This window comes from Lagenorhynchus albirostris, chromosome 9 (assembly GCF_949774975.1).
Source record: "Lagenorhynchus albirostris chromosome 9, mLagAlb1.1, whole genome shotgun sequence".
Classification (NCBI taxonomy): Eukaryota; Metazoa; Chordata; class Mammalia; order Artiodactyla; family Delphinidae; genus Lagenorhynchus; species Lagenorhynchus albirostris.
This window is the reverse complement of record NC_083103.1, coordinates 51,307,081-51,331,817: the sequence shown is the minus strand read 5'-3', so window position 1 is coordinate 51,331,817 and position 24,737 is coordinate 51,307,081. Positions and strand designations below refer to the sequence as shown.

The window sequence follows — 24,737 nt, the reverse complement described above, 5'->3', positions numbered from 1 at the left end:
CATAATTCAGAAATGGTGCTAGTATTCAAAAATTTACCAGGTAAAATTTACAGTCCAGTCACACTCTTGGAAAACATTGAGAGTCACAGTCTTACGAGCTGTTAAGTAAGCATTGTGTATGTTTGTTCAGCCATGTGTCTGCAAAATGCAGTTACTTTTGATGATTGTGCATTGTACTTATTTTATTTGACAAAATCATGCTGTTCACCAAGAGGTACACAGAAGTCTTTCTGTATATAAGACATGTATATCAGTACTGAAGGTACCATCTAGCTGTACTTTACATGTACAGAGATGTCTTTTTAATTTTCTGCTAATTGGATTCCTCCTCCCCACTCCCTCATGTACTAGATTATAATATATATAATAAAAGCTTAAAATGGGCTTTCTCTATTGCTCTTTTTCCTTTTTAAACAATTCTAGGAGAGATTTCACTAATGCATCATTTAATGTCTAACCGTGGTTCAAGTAATTGGACCTTAATGCCTGAGAACTTTGGCTTAAAATAAAACAAATTTATTCCTACCCAATATGGCTACTTTTTCTTATTGTTTAAAGATGTTCTTTGATTAAAACCTTTTGCCCTTTAGTCTGCTTTAAGCATTTAACCCTAAAATCTTGTTTCTGTCTTAAAGAATATTTTGTAGTTTTTAAATAAAAGCTATCAGGGTTAGAACTAGAATATATAATAATAATCTAACATGATCACTTGTAGTATATAGGATATTTAAATAATGATTTTTATCCTTTCAATATTTCATTAAAAGACAGCCTAAGAAAAATTTACCCTTTATTTTTCTAAATTTGTTTTTAAAAAAGCAATAATATTGCTTTCTTTATGAAAGTTGTCTGGTGTTTAAATTGCTGAAGGAAATGGTAATGATAAGGTGATTATTTAAGGCTCCAACTCATTTTTCATCTGAGAATTAGTACATTCTTTTAATGAAGTATTTAGTGTGTGGGTGTCACCCTTATTATATTCTCTAATTTTACAGTACTGGAAAATGGAATAGGAACTGAAATGCTCCTTGATCTTTAACTTCTAAAATCATCCGTGCTTATCAGAAGAAAAAGATTCGTTTGAAAGAGAAGGGAGGACTTTGCGAGAAATTAATGGTAGCTGATGGGCATCAGCACTAACAAGTCAGTGAAAACTTGTGTACCATTCACAGTGGAGTCGTGTGTGTATGTGCACGCGCGTGAATGAAAATTATTTTATACCTGCTGAGAAAACATATTTATTTTAAGCATTGGTAGGGATGGTGTCTTTCCTACACCACTGAATCCCATGTCAACCACAGTTCTTGGCTCATAGCAGGTCTTAATCTTATACTTTATCACATACCTTATTCCACCCGTATCAAGTGCCTACAATATGTAAGACCACTGTAGGTTCTTTGGAGAGCATAAAGTTATGTAAAATATGGTTCTTGACTTCAAAAAAACTTATAGTTGAAGAGAAGAATTACATTCTCATGAAAATTATGCAGTGAAAGCTAGATAGTACATGGTAAATGCATAGCAAATGCTACAAGATAGTAAGATCCACAGTAATTATTGAGATGTAAAATGAATGCTGGCACAAGGAGGTATTTTTGTTGCAGAAATGAATAAGATCATATACAATTAGGATGATCAAGGAAGGCTTTGTTTGAAAAATGCCACAAAAGGGACTTCCCTGGTGGCGCAGTGGATAAGACTCCCTGCTCCCAGTGCAGGAGGCCTGGGTTCGATCCCTGGTCAGGGAACTAGATCCCACATGTGTGCCACAACTAAGAGTTCACATGCCTCAACTATAAGGAGCTTGCATGCCACAACTAAGGAGCCTGCCTGCCACTACTAAGAGCCCATGCAACCAAATAAATATTTAAAAATAATAATAATAAAGATTATTTATTTTTAAAAAAAGCTACAACAAAAGAGCTAAACCCTTGAGGTGTATATTTGATTTGTATAGATAAGATGATACTCCAAGGAAGAAGAGAAATTAATACATAATACAAATGACCTACTATGCATTGTATAAATATTATGTCATAAATATTAACTTTAAGACATTTCTTTGTTGTCTTCCTACCAGGCAGTTTACATACAATATGTAATGTTTATCTATACCCCTAATTTATCCTTTTGTGCTTTATATCCCTAACACAGTAGGACTTTAATATCACTAAATGTCAGGAAGCCACATACATGGTGAACATGAACTGGTTGAATGAGAAATTATTATATTGACCACGTTCTTTTTTTATTTTATTTTTTAAAGATTATTTATTTATTTATTTTTGGCTGCATCGGGTCTTAGTTGCAGCATGCGGGATCTTCGTTGAGGCATGCAGGATCTTTTGTTGTGGCGCGCAGGCTTCTGTCTAGTTGTGGCATGCGGATTTTCTCTTTCTAGTTGTGGCACGCAGGCTCCAGGGTGTGTGGGCTCTGTAGTTTAAGGCACGCAGGCTCTGGTTGAGGCACGTGTGCTCAGTATTTGTGGCACGCAGGCTTTAGTTGCCCCGCGGTATATGGGATCTTAGTTTCCTGACCTGGGATCGAGCCCACTTCCCTTGCATTGTAAGACAGATTCTTTCCCACTGGACCACCAGGGAAGTCCCTGACCATGCTCTTATTAAGTCAATTCACTCATCAGATATTTGTTGATCACCTCCTACATGCCTAGTTCTGTTACGTTATAGGCAGTGGATATACAATGGTGAGCAAAATATCCTAAGTCCATACCATTATGAAGTTTACATTCTAGTATGGAAAGTTAGGCCATAAATGAAAATATAATACTTCATGAGGTTATAAGTGCTGTGGAGAAAAGTAAAAGTAAGGTCAGGGAGATAAAGAGTACTGGTGAAAGGGTTAAGATATTGATTGATGTTTTGTAAAAGGTAATCAGGAAAAGACTGTCTGATAAGGTGATATTTGAACAGAGATCTAAAGGAATTGAGGAAGTAAGTTGTTTATGTATCTAGGGAAGAACATTCCAAGTATCAAGTGCAACAACAAGTTCAAAGGTACTTGGCATGTTTAAGGAATAGTAAGGCTGGTTCAGTTAGAGTGGAGTGAGGGAGGGGGGCAAGTGTTAGGAAATAAGCTTACAGAGGGATAGTTCTAGGGGACAGAGGTCTAAGTCCATGTAGGCTGTAGCAAGGATTTAGGCTCTAGGCTTTTATTCTGAGTAAGATAGGAAGCTGTTGGAAGGTTTTAATCAGAGATTTGACATGTTGTGATTTAGGATTTAAAAGAAATCACTGGCTGCTCTGTGAAAAATAGGCTGTAAAAGGGTAAGGGTGGAAGGCAAAAAGATCCATTAAGAGCTGATTGCAAAAAAAAGAGAAAAAAACAGTAATAAAATAATCTTTCATTTAAGAAATGCTAGGCTACCAAAATTAAAATAGAGATCTAGCAAAAAATCAAAGTTAACAAATACTGAGCACTCATCATGAGAATTGTGGTGTATAAAACACTCCCTGCCCTTACAGTACAAAGACAACTTTCATAATGGAAAATTTTCTGTATGTTGATGGAACTGATTAACTTAGCTTACTCTTTGAAGAATGGAATATCCTCTTGCTTATAAAGTACTTAGTTAATCTTATAATAAAGGTAAGAACTGGTAGCAACAATGATTTTACTTTGAAATCTTCATTTTACCCCTTTAAATTAAATACCTAAAATCATAGCCCAAAATATTCAACTTGAAAGTTTCTATGGAGAGCCAATATTCAGCTTGTCATCATCCCCAGAGCTAATTCCTGTAGCTGTCACTGCAACTTAAATATGCCTATTTCTCCTTAGAAATTACAAGTAAAATACCATACACCTGGAGGTTAGAGTGGAATTGATACCATTTTTCCAGGAAAAGAAAATATTCTGGTAAGCATCCTGAGAAGGATGCCCCAGAATGCCTATAGGAAGTGGATATTCAGTTAATCCAAGTGAGAGGATTTTAAAAAAAACATTACCAAATGTACTGGCCCCATAGTTAGTCCTCTGTCATTTCTAATATAGCAGAAGCCTCTTTTAGCATATCATTGGCATTTAAAATATGGGTTTTCCTTTAATAATTATTTAAAACAACTTAAACCCCTAGAGTTTTTTCCTTCCTGTCTTACATATATTTATGTAAGGATAGAACTTGGCTTTTGTAAAGCATTTTTTGGCCCATTTTGGGATGTCCTAAGTATAGTATAAGTTAGTGAAATTGATTCTTTTATTGGGTTGGCCAAAAGTGCCTTTGGTTGTTAAATAAAAATAAAAGACATTTTTCATTTTCACCAAGAACTTTATTGAACAAAGTATTCACCGTTTTGTTCCACTACCTTCTGCCATTTTTCAGGCAACTTCATAATTCTGTTTTCCTAAAACTTTTTATCTTTTTGAGCAAAGAACTGTTCCCGGTGCCTTTTACAGTCTTCCAAGGATTTTTTTTCCATTAAGAGAATTTTGGAAAGACCAAAATAAATGGAAATCTGAAGGTGCAATGTCTGGTAAATACGGCAGATGAATCAGAACTTCCCAGCCAAGCTGTAAGAGTTTTTGCCTGGTCATTAAAGAAACATGTGGTCTTGCATTATCCTGATGGAAGATTGCGCATTTTCTGTTGACTAATTCTGGACACTTTTCGTCGAGTGCTGCTTTCAGTTGGTCTAATTGGGAGCAGTACTCGTTGGAATTAATCATTTGGTTTTCCAGAAGGAGCTCATAATAGAGGACCCCCAATCCCACCATGTACACAACGTCACCTTCTTTGGATGAAGACCAGCCTTTGGTGTGGTTGGTGGTGGTTTATTTCACTTGCCCCACGATCTCTTCCCTTCCACATTATTGTACAGTATCCACTTTTCATCGCCCGTCACAATTTGTTTTAAAAATGGAATGTTTTCATTACATTTCAATAGAGAATTGCATGGAGAAATATGGTCAAGAAGGTTTTTTTTGCTTAACTTATGTGTAACCCAAACACATAAGCGATGAACATAACCAAGCTGGTGCAGATGATTTTCAGTGCTTTAATTGGATATTTTCAGTGTGTCATCTCTCTCCTGCATGGTGTAACATTGTTCTCAATTAATGTCTCGATTTGATCGCTATCAACTTAAACTGGTCTACCCGACCATGGAGCATCGTCCAGGGAGAAATCTCCATCACGAAACTTCGCAAACCACTTTTGACATGTTTGATCAGTCACAGCACCTTCTCCATACACTGCACAAATCTTTTTTTGCGTTTCAGTTGCATTTTTACCTTTCTTGAAATAATAAAGCATAATATGCCAAAAATATTGCTCTTTTCCTTCCATCTTCAATATTAAAATGGCTACACAAAAATTCACCAATTTTGATGTCTTTTTTTAAATGCACGCTGATATGACAGCTGTCATATAAAATCTAACAAAATTATTTCGAATGAAGTTAAAGACAACTGAGTGCTACCAGAGCCATCTTACGGAAGAAAACGAACGAACCTTTGGCCAACCCAATAATTTAATTGAAATATTTTGAGGGAGCACCAAATTTTTCAAATACATTGATTAAATTTTTATGTCTGTGATTTTTGTATATCATAATAGTGTTTCACAAAGCAAATTCCTCTTCCCAAGATTGTTAGCTGTCTCTTCACACAGCCCTTTCAACGGTGCTTTCCATATAGAAAGAATTTCCATTTATACTAGGCAACATAAGGTAGTAGGAAAAATATGAACTTTAGAATCTCGGCTCTGCTATTCATTTGGTGGATGGCAAATACTCTCTTTAGCCTTAGATTTCTATAAAATGGAGATATTAATACCTTCCTCACAAGTTACTGCAAGGATTATGATGAGAAAATATGTAAAGTTAAGCACTCAGTATTACCTTTTTTCTTGCCTACATGATTTGATTGATTACTTCACACTCCTTACAGATTATTGTTACAGCATCCTCACAGCACATTAGAATCATCTGGAGATTTTGGGGGTTTTTGTTGTTTTTGGCCACACTGAGGGATCTTAGTTCCCCGACCAGGGATTAAACCTGTGCCCCCTGCAGTGGAAGCGTGGAATCTTAACCACTGGACCACCAGGGAAGTCCCTCATCTGGAGAATTTTAAATGAAATGTACTAAGGACCTAGCCCCACCCAAACTAGTTGAATCTGTGTTTGGGGGTGGGACCCAAGCATCTGGTGTTTTGCTTGTTTTTAAGTTTCCTGGGTAATTCCAATGCACTATAGGTGTTGAGAACTACTGGTCTTGAAGGAAGGACTTCACACATAACCTTTCAAGAAAGCTTTCCTGAAGTATTTAGTTCTAATTCTCAAAGGTAAAAATAAAAGAGTGGGGGGACCTATGGGGTCATGTTAACCCATTTACTCTTCCGTGTCGAATATATTTAATTTTGTAGATAATGGAGGCTTGTTGCTTTCTTTGAGTGTATAGTTCTCTGGGGAATTCCCTGGCGGTCCAGTGGTTAGGACTCTGCACTTCCACTGCAGGAGGCACAGGTTAGATTCCGTCAGGGAACTAAGATCCCACAAGCCGCGCAGTGTGGCAAAAAAAAAAAAGTGTGTATTTCTCAGATCTACCAGTTAATGTTCTGGTCCCTCTTTTTTTTTTTTTAATTAATTTATGTATTTATTTTATTTTTTGGCTGCATTGGGTCTTCATTGCTGCACGCAGGCTTTCTCTAGTTGTGGTGAGCAGGGCTACTCTTCTTGTGGTGCGCGGGCTTCTCACTGTAGTGGCTTCTCTTGTTGCAGAGCACGGGCTCTAGGTGCGCGGGCTTCAGTAGTTGTGGCACGCGCGCTCAGTAGTTTTTTCTGGCTCACGGGCTCTAGAGCGCAGGCTCAGTAGTTGTGGTGCACGGGCTTAGTTGCTCTTCGGCATGTGGGATCTTCCCCACCAGGTATCGAACCCGCGTGAACTGGCAGGCGGATTCTTAACCACTGCACCAACAGGGAAGTCCCTGTTCTGGTCCCTCTTAATTGTTGTTTCCTCCCATTATATTTGCTTGTGTTAATTGAATCTTTGTTTTTAAAAAATCCTTTTTCATATTTTATTGGAGAGATTCAGTGGCATTTGTTTTTCCATCTAGTTGAAGTTTATCAGCGTTTTCCTTCACTGTCACTCTGCATGTAAATTTAAAATTCCTTTTATAATTCCTTTTTCTACAAGAAACTGAGTACATTGATTTCTTTTGTTTCCTGTTTTCTGGGGTCGGGAGGAGTCAATGGGCATAAGTGTTGCTAATTTTTCTTTTACTTGATTTAAAAAAACAGGCTTGGGCTTCCCTGGTGGCACAGTGTTTGAGAGTCCGCCTGCCGATGCAGGGGACACGGGTTCGTGCCCCGGTCCAGGAGGATCCCACGTGCCGCGGAGCGGCTGGGCTCGTGAGCCATGGCCGCTGGGCCTGCGCGTCCGGAGCCTGTACTCCGCAGCGGGAGAGGCCACAGCAGTGAGAGGCCCGCGTACCGCCAAAAAAAAATAAAAAAAGGCTTTCTCAAATCTGTGATCATCTGCTAAATAGTATTATGGATAGTCATGCCTAAAGAATTATCTGAGGGACTTTCCTAGCAGTCCAGTGGTTAAGACTCCATGCTTCCAGTGTAGGGGGCGAGGTTTGATCCCTTGTTGGAGAACTAAGGTCCCATATACTGTGCAGCGCGGCCAAAAAATATTAAGAATTATCTGAGAATTCAGATGGAAGTGAACTCAAAGAAGCCAGTGGATAAAGGTACTAATCAACTATTTGTACTGCACTGTGTGCTTTCTGATGTGTTTTCACGTGCATTAGCCATTGTTACAACTAACATTTTCAAGAATATCTACTGCATGTCAGGTACTAGGATAACAAAGATGAAATATGAGCCTTGTCCTCCAGTGGTTAAAGTCTAGAGGGAAAGACTGGGAGGTAAATAGGCCATTATAATCAGTGTAATAAAAGCTCTGAAAGAAGAAATGCAGGGGACTTCCCTGGTGGCGCAGTGGTTAAGAATCTGCCTGCCAGTGCAGGGGACATTGGTTCGAGCCCTGATCCAGGAAGATCCCACATGCCACAGAGCAACAAAGCCCATGTGCCACAACTACTGAGCCTGCGCTCTAGAGCCTGTGAGCCACAACTACTGAGCCCACGTGCCACAACTACTGAGCCCACGTGCCACAACTACTGAGCCCACGTGCCACAACTACTGAAGCCCCCGCATCTGGAGCCCGTGCTCCGCTACAAGAGAAGCCACCGCGATGAGAAGCCCATGCACTGCAACGAAGAGTAGCCCCTGCTCACTGCAACTAGAGAAAGCCCGCGCACAGCAACGAAGACCCAGTGCAGCCATAAATAAATAAATAAGCAAACAAATAAATATATTTAAAAAAAAAAGAAATGCAGGATGCTCTTGGAATATATAGAAGTGTTTAATTATATTGGAAGATGATGGGATTGAAGAAATCTGGGAATGGGGTAGGGAGGTTTTTCTCAGAGTTATCAGGGAATGGATCCTGAAGGATCTATCAGCTAGACAGATTGAGCTGGGAGCAGGGGAGGATATTCCTGTGTTATATTATGAGAATAGATAGATGGATGTAACTCTAACAATACCCTCCCTGAAAGACCTCATTAGTTACGTACTTTTCACTAACTAGAACTTACTTTAATTTTTTAAAAAACCTCAAAACTTGTAAACCTCATTCTATTTTCACAGAAGGTAAACAGACCTTCCCTATGCCTCCCCCATGAAAAAAAAATTTCAATTTCTAAGCTAGCCCATGATAAAATATTCTTAGAAGCCAGAAAGATTATGTATCTTGAACAAGTAGGCAGTTTAATAAATATTTCATGTCCGAGCAAGCTATGAGATCTTGGGGAGGATTTCTGGATTTTCCTAAGTAAGAACATTTCAGTTCTGCTTTAATATTTTCAGATGATCTCTCCCAACCCCCCCACATTTTTCCTGTCAGTTTTACATAGTTTCTTAAAGCAGGATTTTATGCCTATTGGTGCTTTGCTGTAGTCCTACAATTCTTGCAGAATTTCAAAATATTCTGTTCCCTTAGCCCACAGGACCATGGGTTATTGCGACTGATACTCAATTCTGATAGGAAGAGAGCTACTGTATATGAAAGAGTTTCTATGTAGAAGATCAGCCCTAAGCATTTTACATAATGATTTCCCTTAATTTTCACAGTAATCTAGTCAGGTAAGTGTACTATTATCTTAAGCCCATTTTACAGATGAGAAAATTGAAAAACAGAAAGATGACCTGTCACATAAGTGGCCTACCCAGAATGTAAACACTTCACCTTTTAGGTTTTAGCCATCTCACCTTAATATCTTTTGCTTTCAATATGTGATTTGTATGTCTTTGTAGTCATAGTAATACACTGGAATTATTGAAAGAAGTCTTTATGCACACTGCTTTTTTTAGTGCCTTCCTTTGCCAGATGAAGTCCATATTCTTTGCAGGTCTTTCTTAGTCTGGCTTTCTATATATATATATATGTATATAGCTTCATTCTAATCCTTTTAAATATTGTGTGCTCCAGTCGGTCTGGACTACCTAACCATTCCTGAAAATCATTGCGGCCAAAACTGAATATCACCATTATAGAACGAATTTCTGGGATACAAGATTTGGTTTAGTGCCGCATTGTCAGCTGCTAGATTATTCCAGTAGTCACTATACTTATTTCTGGTTTGCAGTACTAAATAGATGGTTGTTTTCAGTTGATGTTGGAGGGGGAACACATTTTTTTTCAGGCTTTCTTATTGTCTATAAAATGTGTTTTTCCTTCATACTCTATATTCTTTATCTCTGGATGAAAAGTGATTTTTAATGGGTGTTAGACTTTTCCTGATGCATAAAATTTTGAGCTGACAAAGTTGACATTCTGCTTTTAATTCATTATCTAATACTATTATATAAAAACTTCAAAAGATTAGAATTATTGTCCAACTTTGCATGCATTAATTAATTATAAACACTTGCTAGTTTTGAAAGGGCATAATATTCTTCCTAAAGTTATCTAATGCACTATATTAACCTATTTCTGTGTTCATTTTGCCTTTGTAAATTTTAAGTTATTTTTGTTCATAAAATTAACAGCTTTCACAGACATTAATTATTGCAGCATTTATTCTTTTTCTTTTTTTTGCTGTACGCGGGCCTCTCTCTGTTGTGGCCTGTCCCGGTGCGGAGCACAGGCTCCGGACGCGCAGGCTCAGCGGCCATGGCTCACAGGCCCAGCCGCTCCGCGGCATGTGGGATCTTCCCGGACCGGGGCACGAACCCGTGTCCCATGCATCGGCAGGCGGACTCTCAACCACTGCGCCACCAGGGAAGCCCTAGAGTGCTGATCTGTATTTGAAACTGAGTATTCATATATTAATCCAAATGGACCCACCTTTATACAATTAATGTTACATTGATTTGATTGATGGTAATTTACACAACCACATGATCTTTGATCGTGCACAGTTTCTGATGTTCAAGTAAGCATTCTGCAATTTTAAGTCTAAAGCTGATTTTGGTTGAATATTGAGGCTAATGCCTAACTTTGGCACATCTCTAAATGCTACTAAACGTTACAGAACCAAGACAATTATACTTTTATTCAGATCTTCCTTAATCCTACCACATCATACTTATTGCCTACAGATAAAGATTTGTTACTTTTCTATACTTCTTTCCCTAGACAGATTACTTATAGTTCCATTCTTTCATCTTTGGCCTTCTTTCTGTTTCTTCTCATTTTAATTCAGCAACATTTATGGAGTGCTTAAACTCTGAGTGCTTTGTATGGTATGCTTTTCAACCATGTGAAATCTTTAAAACTGCCTTTAAATCCCAACTCAAATGTCATTGCCTGAGGATCTTTCTCGGCCTCTTGAGTAGGGCCTTCTTACATCTGTATTGCCATATCATTTTCTACTTCCTTAGTTCATAGCACTCATTGCATTGTAACACAAGGAATGGTTTGAGTCTATCTCCTTTGCCAAACTGTGAGCTCCTTGAATCTAAAAAGCACAGCTTGTTCATTTTTGTGTCCCTAGAGAACTTTAGACAGTGCCTCAAGTAAGCAGGTACTTAGTATAAGGTAGTTAACATCATATATGCATTTTAATTTATAGGAATTTTACACTGCATGCCTAACAAAAAGAAATGATTGAAATAATCTGCAGTTTTACCTGCCATTCTTCCCAGTAAGTGGATAGCTAGGATTGGACATGAAGTAGAGAGTATGAATCTGTTGTTCCTTCAGTCAGTTTCTGTTCCCACATGCCTCTCAAAGTGAACATCTCACCAGGATTGAGTGTGGTATGGTGGTTTCTAACATAGTGATTTCCTAAGGATTTATCAAGGGCAATTTTGACTAGATTGACTTTCTCCATATGTACGCTAACTTTAGAACCTAACTCATTATAAAAGATAGGAATGCCACTATACAGTTTAACTAAATGAACATTCTGTCCTTACTCTGAGTTCCTGTAGTAGTTTGTTTTTATGACTCAAATGATATTTTTGCTCCTTAGTTCTTAGCTATTTGTTCATGTCTAATCTCACCCGTTGGAAAGCAAGGATCCTCTTTGTATTTGACATGCTGGTTTTCACATGATATTCATTTTTAGAATAAATAGACATTTTAATGTGCTTTCATTGTGCTAAGGTCTAAGGAATAACCCAGAAGCCATATCCTTTAACTCAACCATCCAGTGGTCATCCCTTTACTTGATACCTTTTGCTAAATTTTCCCTCCCAATTATCACGTCTCTTTTTCCACAGCTCTTCCGACGTGTTGCAGCAGCTCTACCTGGAATGGAAAGCACACAGGACAGAAGCAGAGAAGACAGTATCCTTTTTGTTTCATCAGGAAATTTTATTGTTACTACAAGTCTTTAGAGCCCCACTTGGTTGGCTTAGGAATATTATGCCATTGCCTTTTACAGCCAAGAATTGATGGTTTAGGAGCAAAAAGTTTTTCTATAACGAATGAGATCTGGTTATCCAGTTGCATTCTTTGCAGGCTGCTGCTCACTACGATTAATCAGTGAGAAGGTTTGTGTTTGTTTGCTTGCTTGATTTTTAGTGAGCAGGAAACTCTTAACATCCCACCCTCCTGCTTCTTAATTTTGACATCCCTTGGCTCTGGGCTTTTTCCCCACAATATATATCATATTTCCTTCCCCTGCTTTTTCTATCATTTGAACTGTCTACTTGGCATAGGCAGGAGATAACTAAGTTTGGAGCTTTATCGTGGCCTCTTCTTTCAGAAATGGGACAGAATGAAGCACACGTAATATTAGTTATTTAAAAGAATTTTGATATTTTCCTTGTTTGTCTCATATTTACCTTCTAGTGTTTTTCCATATGCAGACAGTTTTATTAAGCCATAGAATTCATAGCACTTTGTATTCAGCTCTTCCCACTTCTGAATGTTTTATGTTTTCTAAGCCTTTATTTTAGCAGCATAATGTGTTCTATAGAGTTGAAGCCCCATTATTTATTAAATTCTCTCCCTGTTGTGGAACTCTCTTATAGGCTATTTTCAGATTTTTATTATAGATAATTTTTTAAGGAACATCATTATATGATTTTTTACTCCTGTAGAATAATTTCCTTAGGATAGATTTCCATGAGTAGGAATTAACCTTATTCTGAACCTTGCTGCATATAGGAGATATAAGCAAGTTTATTCCATATGAGCACCTTATATGGTGAGCGAGCTATATAGAAAATAGTGGCTGAGTAGTCTCTGAAGCCAAATAGGAATGGAAGGGGATCTTAGCAGAATTGTCGATGTTCAGCAGAATTGGAATTGTACTTTCCCATTTATAGTTCCTTAGCTTTTGTTTCAGTGATTGACATAAAACTGGAAAAGCCTCAGGAGCAACCAGTCAGCGAAGGAGGCTGTTCCTGCTAATCCCCCATGGCATCTTCAACTTTCCTCCAGAAGCTCACTGCTTTGGCCCCCTTACCCTTTCATTGACTGCAGTGTGAATATTGGCTTGAACCTTTTCCCTTCAGTAATAACGTATTGCAATTCAGCATTGCTGCCTGTCTCTTGGAGATGATCTATTAGCTTCACAAGCACAAAAAAGTCAGTGTCTTCATTATTTATATTTTACAAAAAGCCAAACAATTGCAGCATATTCCAGTGGTAACTTTAAAAATTAGATACATTTTCTTAACATTTTTGTTTCCTTTTTAATGTTATGAGAATGTACTTCAAAATGATGGAAATCTCAACAGTATGTGACTTGGTTAAGGAGCAGTTGTTCACAGCAGCACTTGCCTACCTACTTGATCTCTCCCTGCTTTACTTGCTTGTTCTTTACCCCATTTCCTATTCCAGTCCTTCCTCCATCAAAACAAACAAGAGGGGGCAAAGCAGTAGTCAGACCAAGCCCATTGGAATTATCCTTCAGTTTTAGCAATACCACTTGTCTCAAGATATCCAAAATTATTCTTAAGCACTGATATAAATTAGTTAGACCTTAATTGAGGTCAAAACTCAACTATCATGGTAGGCAGTGCTGGAATAAGGAAAAGGTTCTGGTGTGTCTTCAGAATGAGTCCTAATGAACATACTGAGTACTTACAAGTAAATGAACATAAAATATATTTCTGACCAAAACAAATGATTCTTTCACATGTTAGACTCCGGGAGAGAAAAGTAAAAGTGCTTCAGAACAGGTTTTAAATATTTAATTCTTCTAAGATCTATTTCTTCCAGGATTTTAAATTTGTCAAAATCGAGTTCTTCTGTTTGTTTAAAAAACAAAACTAAACTTTTTTAGGCAATAGATTTCTCTTGGGTTTTCTTTTTCTGTCTTCCTTTTCTTTCTTTCCTTCTTTCTTCCTTCCTTTCTTTCTTCCTTTTTTTTGAAATGCTGTGCAGGCAAGGCACTGTAGTAATCAAATTCCTTTAAGAAGAACCAGTGGAAGAATTTAAATTTGGCACTTTGATCGAAACTACTGTAACTAGTAGAAACAATGATATCTAAACCTTACCAACTAAAGAATCCTCAAGAGAATAGCAAATACTTTGCCCAGGACAATTGAGGTCAAATTGAAAGTGGAAACAGTTTTCTTATAAGCCCTAGAGGCAGATCTGAAAAAGCATACATAGAAGAGGGAAAGGAGAGAATGAAAATAAAACTTAATATGCAGATTTATGCCTTATTTTTCAGCATTTTTTTATGTTCTCTCAATCCAGTTTTGCTTTTTATTAGATCTGTATAGTTTGCTTAATTCACTAGTGATTTAATTTTATATTTAAGCTACAATTAATCTTTTTTCTTTGGTGATATTTATTTCTTTGCCTTTTTTAAAACTACTTTCAATTTTTAGATATTTTATTTAGAGCTTCATAACAATGGCAATATGTATTTCCCTTAAAACACTGCAAACAAATATACTAGGAGTGCACCATTTTAATCTTTACTAGTTATTGTGAGATTGCTGTGTAAGTTAATAAATACATTTGTAAATACATTGTTTGCAAGAAGAAAATTTCTGAGTTACAGCTCAGGAAAAGCCTGCTGAATTTATGTTGTAAGCATTACTTAACACAGTATAAGGATGAAAAGGCAACAAAAATATCTTCATACTTCCTCATCCCCTCATTGCAACAAAACCCTTAACTGGGAGAACCTTATTCCTTCCCCTCTTCCTCCTCCACTTCCCACTTATTGTCCAACCTTATAATATTCAGAGAGCACTTGGATTATGGGTCTGAATAGAGAAATGCTTTCAGATAATCATTAGCCCACATACCCCAGTAACTTGTACTCAAAGATGGGATGGAGTTGTAAAGTGCTTTTATAATACAATATTATTGTTAAAGGCAAGGGTTGACTCTTTTGTTTTATTTTGACATGGCATGTCCTGAAATAAATATCAATTCAATATGGCGATGGGTCATATTCTTTATTTGGAAGAAGTTGTGATTTCTGACATGGGGGTGATTGTGTTCCTACACTGTAGCATTTGATTCTTTTTAATGTATATTTAAGGCAGTAACCAGTTAATGCTGCTTTTAATATTGGTCTTTTTATTTAGCTGGGGTTCTTCAACCAAAGCAGTGAAGTGTGTTCATAGTGCATTCTTTTTTTAATAAACACAGTTTTGCTGCCCAAAAAATGTATAAATAAACACAAAAGAAAACATTTATTGACTTGGTTTCCCATTCCTGCCAAAGTGATGAATTACCATATGCTACTTCCTCCCTAGGACTATAAAGGGAATGTGGAATCCAGAAAAATAGCAAAACAACAACAAAACTGAGAAACCCCTGGGGAGTCACAAGACTCTTTTCAACTGTTGAGGGTGAGGGAAAGTGGCTGCAACTTGAAAGATAGGGCTGGGCTTCCCTGGTGGCGCAGTGGTTGAGAGTCCGCCTGCCGATGCAGGGGACACGGGTTCGTGCCCCGGTCCGGGAAGATCCCACATGCTGCGGAGTGTCTGGGCCCGTGAGCCATGTCCGCTGAGCCTGCACGTACGGAGCCTGTGCTCTGCAATGGGAGAGGTCACAACAGTGAGACGCCCGCGTACTGCAAAAAAAAAAGAAGAAAAAAAGAAAGATAGGGCCACTGGTGGAGGCAATAATAGGATGTGTTAAGAAAAGCAGTTTAAGTTCTGCTTATGCATCCTCACTCCTAACTCCACCTTTGCCTTTGGACAGGGGTGGCAAACTACCCTCGCACCAAATCCAGCCTGCTACCTGTTCTTAAGTTATGTTAGACCTCAGCCATACTTTCTCACTGCAAAGATGGAGTTGAGTAGTGGAAACAGGCCTTAGGGTAAACCACAGCTCTCCCCTGTACTATAGAAATGGAGGCCACAGCCCAGACTACAGGCTCAGGTATCCACAGCGGTAATGTCAGGGCAGTATAAAATCCCTGAGAGGGAATTTCCTGGTGGCTTAGTGATTAGGATTCCAGGCTTTCACTGCCGTTGCCCCAAATTCAATCCCTGGTTGGGGAACTGAGATCCTGCAAGCCGCGCAGCGCAGAAAAAATATAAAAAATCCCTGAGAAGTGAGGAGCTGATGAAACTAGGTGGGGAATAACCTGCCTGCCTTAGGCCTTTCACTCACTCTTTACCCTTTCAAAGCATCAGTTAGTGGACTGTGATCTAGGGAGACTGCCTCCTGCAAGAGCTGCTTCTTCCTAAACTGGGTTTAAAGGTAAGGCCTTGAAATAAAGTTTGGTGAGATGATACTGAATGGGAACAATACATGTGGTCTTGTGGTACCTAGAACTCTGTCCCAAGGTTTGTCCTTTCCCCATCTTAAAACTTGACATTCTGGTCTTTGACCCTTGCCCAGTATACCATCCCAGAGTTATAACCCATACCCCAGGAGAATTTGGACTCATAAGTCAGAGCAGTTGGATACCTGAAAACTTCCTCAAAAGAAAAAGTGAATACCATTTGAAGCAGAACTACTTGAAAAGACAACCAATAATTTAAAGATGGCATGATAAATATTGAAGAGGTAAAATACTACCAGTATGGAACAAGAATCATAAAATAATCAAATATATTAAGTGAAAAATATAATAGTTGAAATAAAAAACACAGGTAAGTAGTAGACTGGATTCTATTCATTGAATTAGAACGTTCAATTGAACTCTTTCATTAGAAAGCAAAGAAACAGAAAAATAAAGATTAGGAGGAGAATAGTATATATAGCAACATTCAGAAATTCCAGGGAGATGAAAATCAGGAAAATTAAAGTACTGAAAACAAAGAATTTTGAAGATAGTATTTGTGACAGGCATATGTGTATCTTCTGAATGCAGTTTCTGAAATGGTATCTGCCTCCTGGTACTCATACATTTGCATTATCCTTTTCCCTTGAATATAGGCTGCACCTGGTGACTTTCATCTAAGAAATAGGACACAGCAAAAGTTACATCACTTTGAAGGTTAGATTATGAAAGACTGTGGCTTTTGTCTTGTTCACACAATCTGACTCATTTGCTTTTATGCAGCAATCTGCCACGTTTGAGCTGCCTGTAGAGAGGCCCAGCAGCAAGGAGCTGAGGGCAGCCTCCAGCCAATGAGGGACTGAGTTACTTCTTAATAAGACAGCCTGGAAAGAACTGAACAAAAAACAAGCCACAGACAAAATATTTGTCGATTGCATGCTTGATAAAGGACAAGTATTCAGAGTATATGAAGAACTCTCATAACTTGATAGAAAAGACATAGAAATTGCTTGATATCATTAGTCATTATAGAAATGCAAATTAAAACCACAATGAAATACTACTACATACATATCAGAAAGGCTGAAATTTGAAAGATTGGCCGTACGAAGTGTAGGTAAAGATGAGGAGCAACTAGGAATTCTCATACACAGCTACATGAGATTTTGGAAAAACAGTTTGGAAGTTTCTTTAAAAGTTAAATATACATTTATATATAGTAGCTATTCCACACCTAAGTATTTACCCACAAGAAATGAAAGCATGTGTCTATACAAAGACTTGCACACAAATGTTCATAGCAGTTTTACTTGTATTAGCCAAGAACTTGAAATAACCCAAATGTCCATCAGAAGGTGACTATGTAAACAAATCATGGTACATGCTTACTGTGGAATAGTATGCCATAAATCAGAATGAACTGTTGATACCAACAACATACCTGAATATCAGAAAATTACCCTTCGTGAAAAAAGTTGGACAAAAAATGTATATATTTTATGTTTTCACTTATATAAAATTCTAAGAAATGCAAACTAAACAATAACCCTCCTTTTCTCCCTTTCTCCAGTCCCTGGTAACCTTTATTCTGCTATCCGTCTCTATGAATTTGCCTATTCTAGGTACCACATATAACTGGAGTCATACAGTATTTGTCCTTTTGTGTCTGACTTCCTTCACTCAGCATGATGTTTTCAGTGTTCATCCATGTTGTAACAGGTATCAGATTTGATTCCTTTTTGTGGCTGAATGATATTCCATTGTATGTATATACAATATTTTGTTTATTCATTCATCTGTTGATGGACACTTGTGTTGTTTCTATCTAGGAGTAGAATTGCTGGATCAAGTGATAACTTTTTGAAGAAATGCTAAACTGCTTTCCACAGCATCTGCACCATTTTACATTATCACCAGCAATGCTTGAGGGTTCTAACTTCTCAACATCCTCATCAATACTTTTTATGTTCTGATTTTTTTAATAATAGCCATCCTAATGGGCGTGTAGTGATATCTATCTCATTGTGGTTTTGATTTACATTTCCTTAATGACTAATGATGTTGAACATCTTGTTTACTTGGCATTTGTATATATTCTTTGGAGGATGTCTGTTTTGTTAAGTTCCTTGCAGGCTGTTTTACTGAGAAACTTTGGAGATATGTCTGTTCAGTCCTTTAACCATTTTTAAATTGGATGGTTTATTTTTTGTTGTTATAGAAGTTCTTCATATAGTCTAGTTATTAATTCTTTGATAGATACATGGATTTACAAATATTTCCTCCATTCTGTGGGTTTTCTTTTCACTCTAAGAGTGTCCTTTGGTGCACAAAAGTTTTAAATTTTAATCAAGTCCAATTATCTTTTTCCTTTTTTGCTTATGCTTTTGGTGTCATATTGGAGAAATCATTGCCAAATCCGATGTCGTGAACATTTTTTGCCATGTTATTCTAACAGTTTTATAGTTTTAGCTCTTAAGCTTAGGTCTTTGATCCATTTTGAGTTACTTTTGTAAATGGCATAAGGTAGGGGTCCAACTTCTTTTGCATATGGATATTGTTTTCCTAGCAACATTTGTTGAAGACTGTCCTTTCCTCATTGAATGGTCTTAACACTCTTGTTGAAAATCAACTGACCATATATGTGAGGATTTATTTCTGGATTATCTTTTCTGTGCCATCTGTCTATGTGTCTGTCCTTATGCCATTACTACACTGTTTTCATTACTGTAGCTTTGTGGTAAGTTTTGAAGTCGGAAGTGTGAGTCTTGCTGCTTTGTTCTGATCACTTTGGGTAGTTTGTCATCTTAATATTAAGTCTTCCAATCCATAAACACAGGATGTCTTTCTGTATTAGTCTATCCGGGCTGCTATAACAAAATAACACAGACTGGGCAACTTATAAAGAACAGAAAATTTATTGCACAGTTCTGAAGACTTGGAAGTCCAAGATCAAGGCACCAGCACAGTCACCTGGTGAGGGCCCTCTTCCCAGTTTGTTGCGAGCACCTTCTTGCTGTGTCCTCAGAGGGTGGAAGGGCTGAGGGATCTCTCTGGAGCCCCTTTTATAAAGGCACTAATCCCTTTCATGAAGGCTTCACCCTCATGATTTAAGCACCTCCCAAAGCCTACTTACTAACACCATCATCTTTTGGAGGGTTCAGTATGTAAATTTTGGGGGACACAAACATTCAGACCATGCATTCTGCCCCTGCCCACTCAAAATTCATGTCTTTCTCACATGAAAAATACATTCATTCCATCCCAGTAACCCCAAAAGTCTTAAACCTGTTCCAGTGTCAATTCAAAAGTCTAAGTCGAAATTCTCATCTAAATTAGATATGGGTGTTGACCTAAAACAAATAGACTCCAGGTTATTTCTCCAGCAAATAGGGGTTTATTCAGAATCAGTGGAGAATTGCAGTTTGGGGTCTGCAACCATGGCAAGTCCCTGCAAGGCAAGGAAAGGAGAATGCTTTTATAGAGGGGAAAAGGAAGTTGGGAGGACTATGAACAAAGCCCATGACTTTTCATTGGCTGAGTCCTTGCCAGGAAGGAAGACTAGTCTGTCTGCTTGTTGGGCTCTGCTGTCATTGCATGGTTTGAGAGCTCCCTCTTCTGGTCTCCTGACTATTTAATTGAAGCTTCCGTTTATTAATTTTTTAAAGTCTTTATTGAATTTGTTACAACATTGCTTCTGTTTTATGTGGGGGGTTTTTGGCCACGAGGTATGTGGGATCTTAGCTCCCTGACCAGGGGTGGAACCTGCACCCCCCGCATAAGAAGGCGAAGTCTTAACCACTGGACCACCAGGGAAGTCCCTATTAATTTTTTACATGGGTGAGATTCAGGGTAGATTCAGCTTATGGCAATTGGTTTCCAGCTATGAATCCATGAAGTCAAACAAGTTATGTGCTTCCAAAATACAATGGTGGGACAGGCGTAGCATAGATGTTCCTATTCCAAAAAGGAGAAATAGAGAAGAAAAAAGGGATAAGAGGTCCCACGCAAGTCCAAAACCTTAAGGCACACTGGGGCAGGGACCTGCACTTTGGACTAATGGGTGGCCCCACCCCAGCCCTCATGGGTTGGAGTCCTGTGCCTGTGGCTCGAGAGGTGGAATCTCATGCCAGTGGCTCTACCAGTTTGGGGGTTTGAGGGTAGTCCCATCCCCACAACTCTGCTGGGCCTTGCTCTAACAGGAGCGCTCTACTGTACCCAAAAGCGGCCCTCTGTGTTGCACATCAGAGGCTCCAAAACAGTCCATCCTTTAGAATCTGGGTGGAGGTAGCCACATCTGGTGCTGAGGACACTGACAAGATTTACTACCTGTGCCCTCTGGAAGGACCATCGCCATGGCCTGCACTACACCTGGGGTAGCTGAGGTGCCAGGTACCAGAATTTGGGGAGGGGGGAGCAGAGCCTGGGATGTGAGAGAGTGCCAGGCAGCAGAAGCTTCTCCTTTGAAATTGTTCTGCCCCACATGCCCTTTCAGTTTGGGACTGTGATGGGAGTGCCTTCAGGGTCATTCTTCTATTGTCTTGGATAATAGGTCCTGTCTTCTTTTAGATGACCAAGCAATCTCCCCATTGTCTTGAATAGCTCCCAGCTTCTGTTGGAGTGGTAGATCCATACCAATCTTCTTATCAGATCCTGCCACACACTTTGCATTCTCTCTCAAATGAGTTTTCTTATTTCTTTCAATATGGATAGGCTGAGAATTTTTCGAGTTTTAAATTTCTGCTTTCCCTTTCATTAAGAATTCTACCTTTAAATGATTTCTTTCTTCTCACATGTTAAAAAAGAAACAACAGACCCAAAATGGAGTCACTTGTGCTAAACCCCGTGTCAACAAACCAAGACTTAATACCTAACCTAATTGCAGTTTCAGCCTCTCCCTGGAAAGTGACCTTTAACCACTTGACTTTGAATTACCTGGTCAGCACTAGTGAGATAACCCACCCAATAGATCCCATCTGACCCCATAGGAAGGTCACCTTGCCTAAAACATTGTTCTTTGCTAGAAACTTCCTTTTCCCATTCCCTGCTGCCTGTAAAAGCCTTCAATTTTATACAGCTCCTCAGAGTTCCTTTCTATCTGCTAGATGGGATGCTACCCAATTCATGAATCATTGAATAAAACCAATTAGATCTTCAAATTTACTCAGCTGAATTTTGTTTTTTAACAGATGTGGTGGCAGCAGTTGGACTGAGGAAGGGCGCTTCTGATGGCTTTAGGGACATAAAGAAACACAGGCATACCCACGAACCCTTTTGAGGTCTCCTTCTCGCCATTTCTGAAGATTGTGGGTAAGTTCCCCTCAGTTCTGAGCTCTGCTCTCTTTCCATCGAGCTCCCAATCTAATTGGCTTTCCACTGTTCCCCATTTTGAGTGGAAAACCCCAGGATTTGGTTGTATTCCCAGATTCCACATCAGGGACTATTGATGGTTTCTGGCCAGAGTCACACTGGGTCTGACTTAAAAACCAGACTGGATCCAGGCTTAAACTGGACTGGGTCCATTGTGTTTTGTGTAGGTAAAGGCTATTGCTAATGGAAATCTTGGAAGCAGCCACAAAATTGGTGGGCATGCGTTGAGCATGTAAAAGCTAATAGAGCACTTGCCACCGACCCAAAGACTCCTTTGTTAGGATAAGCTGGTTATGGAACAGGTTAGATTGACACTAGGCCACCTGCCAACCTCAAGAAAATTTCCATGCAACAAGGTACACTGTAAAACATCACACAATTCCCAATTCAGCTGCACATCCCTTTCAAGTATTAGTTTAGGGGACTTCCCGGGTGGTGCAGTGGTTAAGACTCCATGCTCCCAATGCAGGGGCCCGGGTTCAATCCCTGGTCAGGGAACTAGATCCCACATGCATGCCACAACTAAGACTTCACATACCACAACTAAGGAGCATATGAGCCACAACTAAGACCCGGCGCAACCAAATTAAAGAAAAAAAAAGTATTAGTTTGGGTCCAAGAGACCCAAAATCTTAGCTAATTAATTATTTAATAAAAATGGGATCTTTAAATTCCAAAGTGTTGAGCACACCACCTTCCAGCACAACTGCTTAGTTTATGTCTAAGAACTATGGTCCCGCAAGCCATAGATATCTACAAAAAAAGCAAAAATCTTATTGAAAACAACCTAGAATTACAAAGTCCATTATTACAAATGTTCCAATTCAATAAGATCATTTAAGGGACTTCCCTGGAGGTCCAGTGGCTAGAACTCCACACTGCTTCCACTGCAGAGGGCACAGGTTTGATCCCTGGTTGGGGAACTAAGATCCTGCATGATGCACGGTGCAGCCTTAAAAAAAAAAAACAAGCAAGACTGTAAACAAAATCTGCCAAGCTAGGAGCCTTGCTGAAGGCCCCATATCTACCCTCGAAGGAGGGCCCCCAAATGGGCCCCTCCCTGAGTTGACAAGACTCTGAGGGATTTTTCTGATAAACTTCTACATTAATCTCTTAAACAGCGAAAATTTTTAAATTAAGTTAGTGAAGAATCTTGCCAAATTCTGATAGATACCAGAGCGTACAGAGTGGCTCCTGGGAAAACTGGCAGAAGCCAGCAAAGAGTGAGAATTCTTACCAGATCAGCTCTCCCAAATCTCTGTCTGTGGTACCTGGTTGAGAGAGGAGAATTAAATTTTACGCTGTCCCTTGCTTTCCAAATCCAGACCCATTTGTTATTGATTCTTTCTCTTCCAGGGATAGGTTTGTTTTTGTTTTTTTTGGCCGTGCCACACAGCTTGCAAGATCTTAGTTCCCCAACCAGGGATTGAACCCGGGTCCATGGCAGTGAAAGCACTGTGTCCTAACCACTGAACTGCCAGGGAAGTCCCTCCCAGGGATAGTTATTGCCTTCTTGCTTATCTTGTCTTGAGTCTTAAGAACTTGGCCTGGCTTTCTGCCTGCCTCGTACATACATACAGGTTGTCAGTTCCTTCTTTTGGCTACTTTTTGGGAGTGACTCTGGATCTTGGGAAGGTAGTATCCTTTGTACCCTTTTTGATTCCGCTTACATCCAAGGAGGGGTTGTTCAATACTACCAGAAATATTTACTGTTTGTCCCAGCTAGAAACTAACAAGATATTTAAGAGAGTTTTTTAGGCCTTCTCCCTTAAGCTAAAATAAAACTATGTAAACAGTGAGAAAGAAAAGCCTTAAATTTTAAAGCCTTGTGGAAGGATTTACTAAAACATTCCAAAGACACAGAGCTCTAATCCAGAACATAGAAATCTTTTGATTTACATCTAAGCTGGAAATCTTCCTGATATATAAAAAAGCAAACAGAATTCCCTGGCAGTCCAGTGGTTAGGACTGGGCACTTTCACTGTCGAGGGCCCAAGTTTGATCCCTGGTCAGGGAACTAAGATCCCACAAGCCGTGCAGCATGGCCAACAAAAAAAAATAAAAATAAAAAAGCAAATTGAAGCTAATGTGGTTGTGTGGGTGGACCAACTTATGATGTCATTTAAGTTGCAATGCGATTCCTTAATAAACTAAAAGCAACTGTCCTTATCTTACAGATTTTTACAAAAACAAAAATTTGGCTCCAGAAACAATTCACTGTTTCCTTTTTAACAATTAACCTTGCCTATTCATCTCAAAAGACTTGTAACTATGGTAAAAATTCTGGCCTTAGGGAACAAAAGTCCTTCCTGGAGGAGCTTGCATTTTGTTCTACCTGGTCCTCTCAGGGGTTTTGGGGGGTTTTTTTTTTGTTTTTGTTTTTGTTTTTGTGTGTGTGTGTGTGTGGTACGCGGGCCTCTCACTGTTGTGGCCTCTCCCGTTGCGGAGCACAGGCTCCGGACGCACAGGCTCAGCGGCCATGGCTCACGGGCCCAGCCGCTCCGCGGCATGTGGGATCTTCCCGGACCAGGGCACAAACCCGTGTCCCCTGCATCGGCAGGCGGACTCTCAACCACTGCGCCACCAGGGAAGCCCTGTTTTTGTTTTTTTTTAAATATAAATTTATTTATTTATTTATTTTTGGCTGTGTTGGGTCTTCATTGCTGCACACAGGCTTTCTCTAGTTGCAGCGAGCGGGGGCTACTCTTTGTTGCGGTGTGCAGGCTTCTCATTGCGGTGGCTTCTCTTGTTGTGGAACACAGGCTCTAGGCACGCAGGCTTCAGTAGTTGTGGCACGTGGGCTCAGTAGTTATGGCTCACGGGCTCTAGAGTATAGGCTCAGTAGTTGTGGCAAATGGGCTTAGTTGCTCCGTGGCATGTGGGATCTTCCTGGACCAGGGCTTGAACCTGTGTCCCTTGCCTTGCCAGGCAGATTATTAACCACTACACCACCAGGGAAGTCCCAGCTCCCCTGAATTTATATCTTCAAGTTAGAAAGGACCTACCAGGAGGCATTCATGATTCAGGATTTATGTCAAAATATTGGCTCCCTGTATACCAATGCCAAAATGAGATACGGAGACAGAGTTTTGGAGGAAAAAGAAAGGGTGGCTTTATTCTTTGCCAGGCAAAAAGGGAACACAGCAGGCTAGCGCCTCAAGAAATGTGCCTCCCCCCGCTGGGGAATA

General features: G+C 39.2%; 1 protein-coding gene across 4 annotated transcripts in view; it reads left to right on the top strand.

Annotated features, from left to right (window-relative positions):
• RAB6A (RAB6A, member RAS oncogene family) overlaps positions 1-14,882 on the top strand; it is a 66,393-nt gene extending 51,511 nt beyond the window's left edge. For all 4 annotated transcript variants that reach the window (XM_060159977.1, XM_060159978.1, XM_060159979.1 and 1 more), the window contains 2 exons: positions 11,753-11,819; positions 12,826-14,882. In XM_060159977.1, the coding sequence (XP_060015960.1) occupies positions 11,753-11,819; positions 12,826-12,890 (132 nt within the window). In that variant the 3' untranslated portion in view covers positions 12,891-14,882. The remainder of the gene's footprint in view (positions 1-11,752; positions 11,820-12,825) is intronic.
• Positions 14,883-24,737: the final 9,855 nt, after the last annotated feature.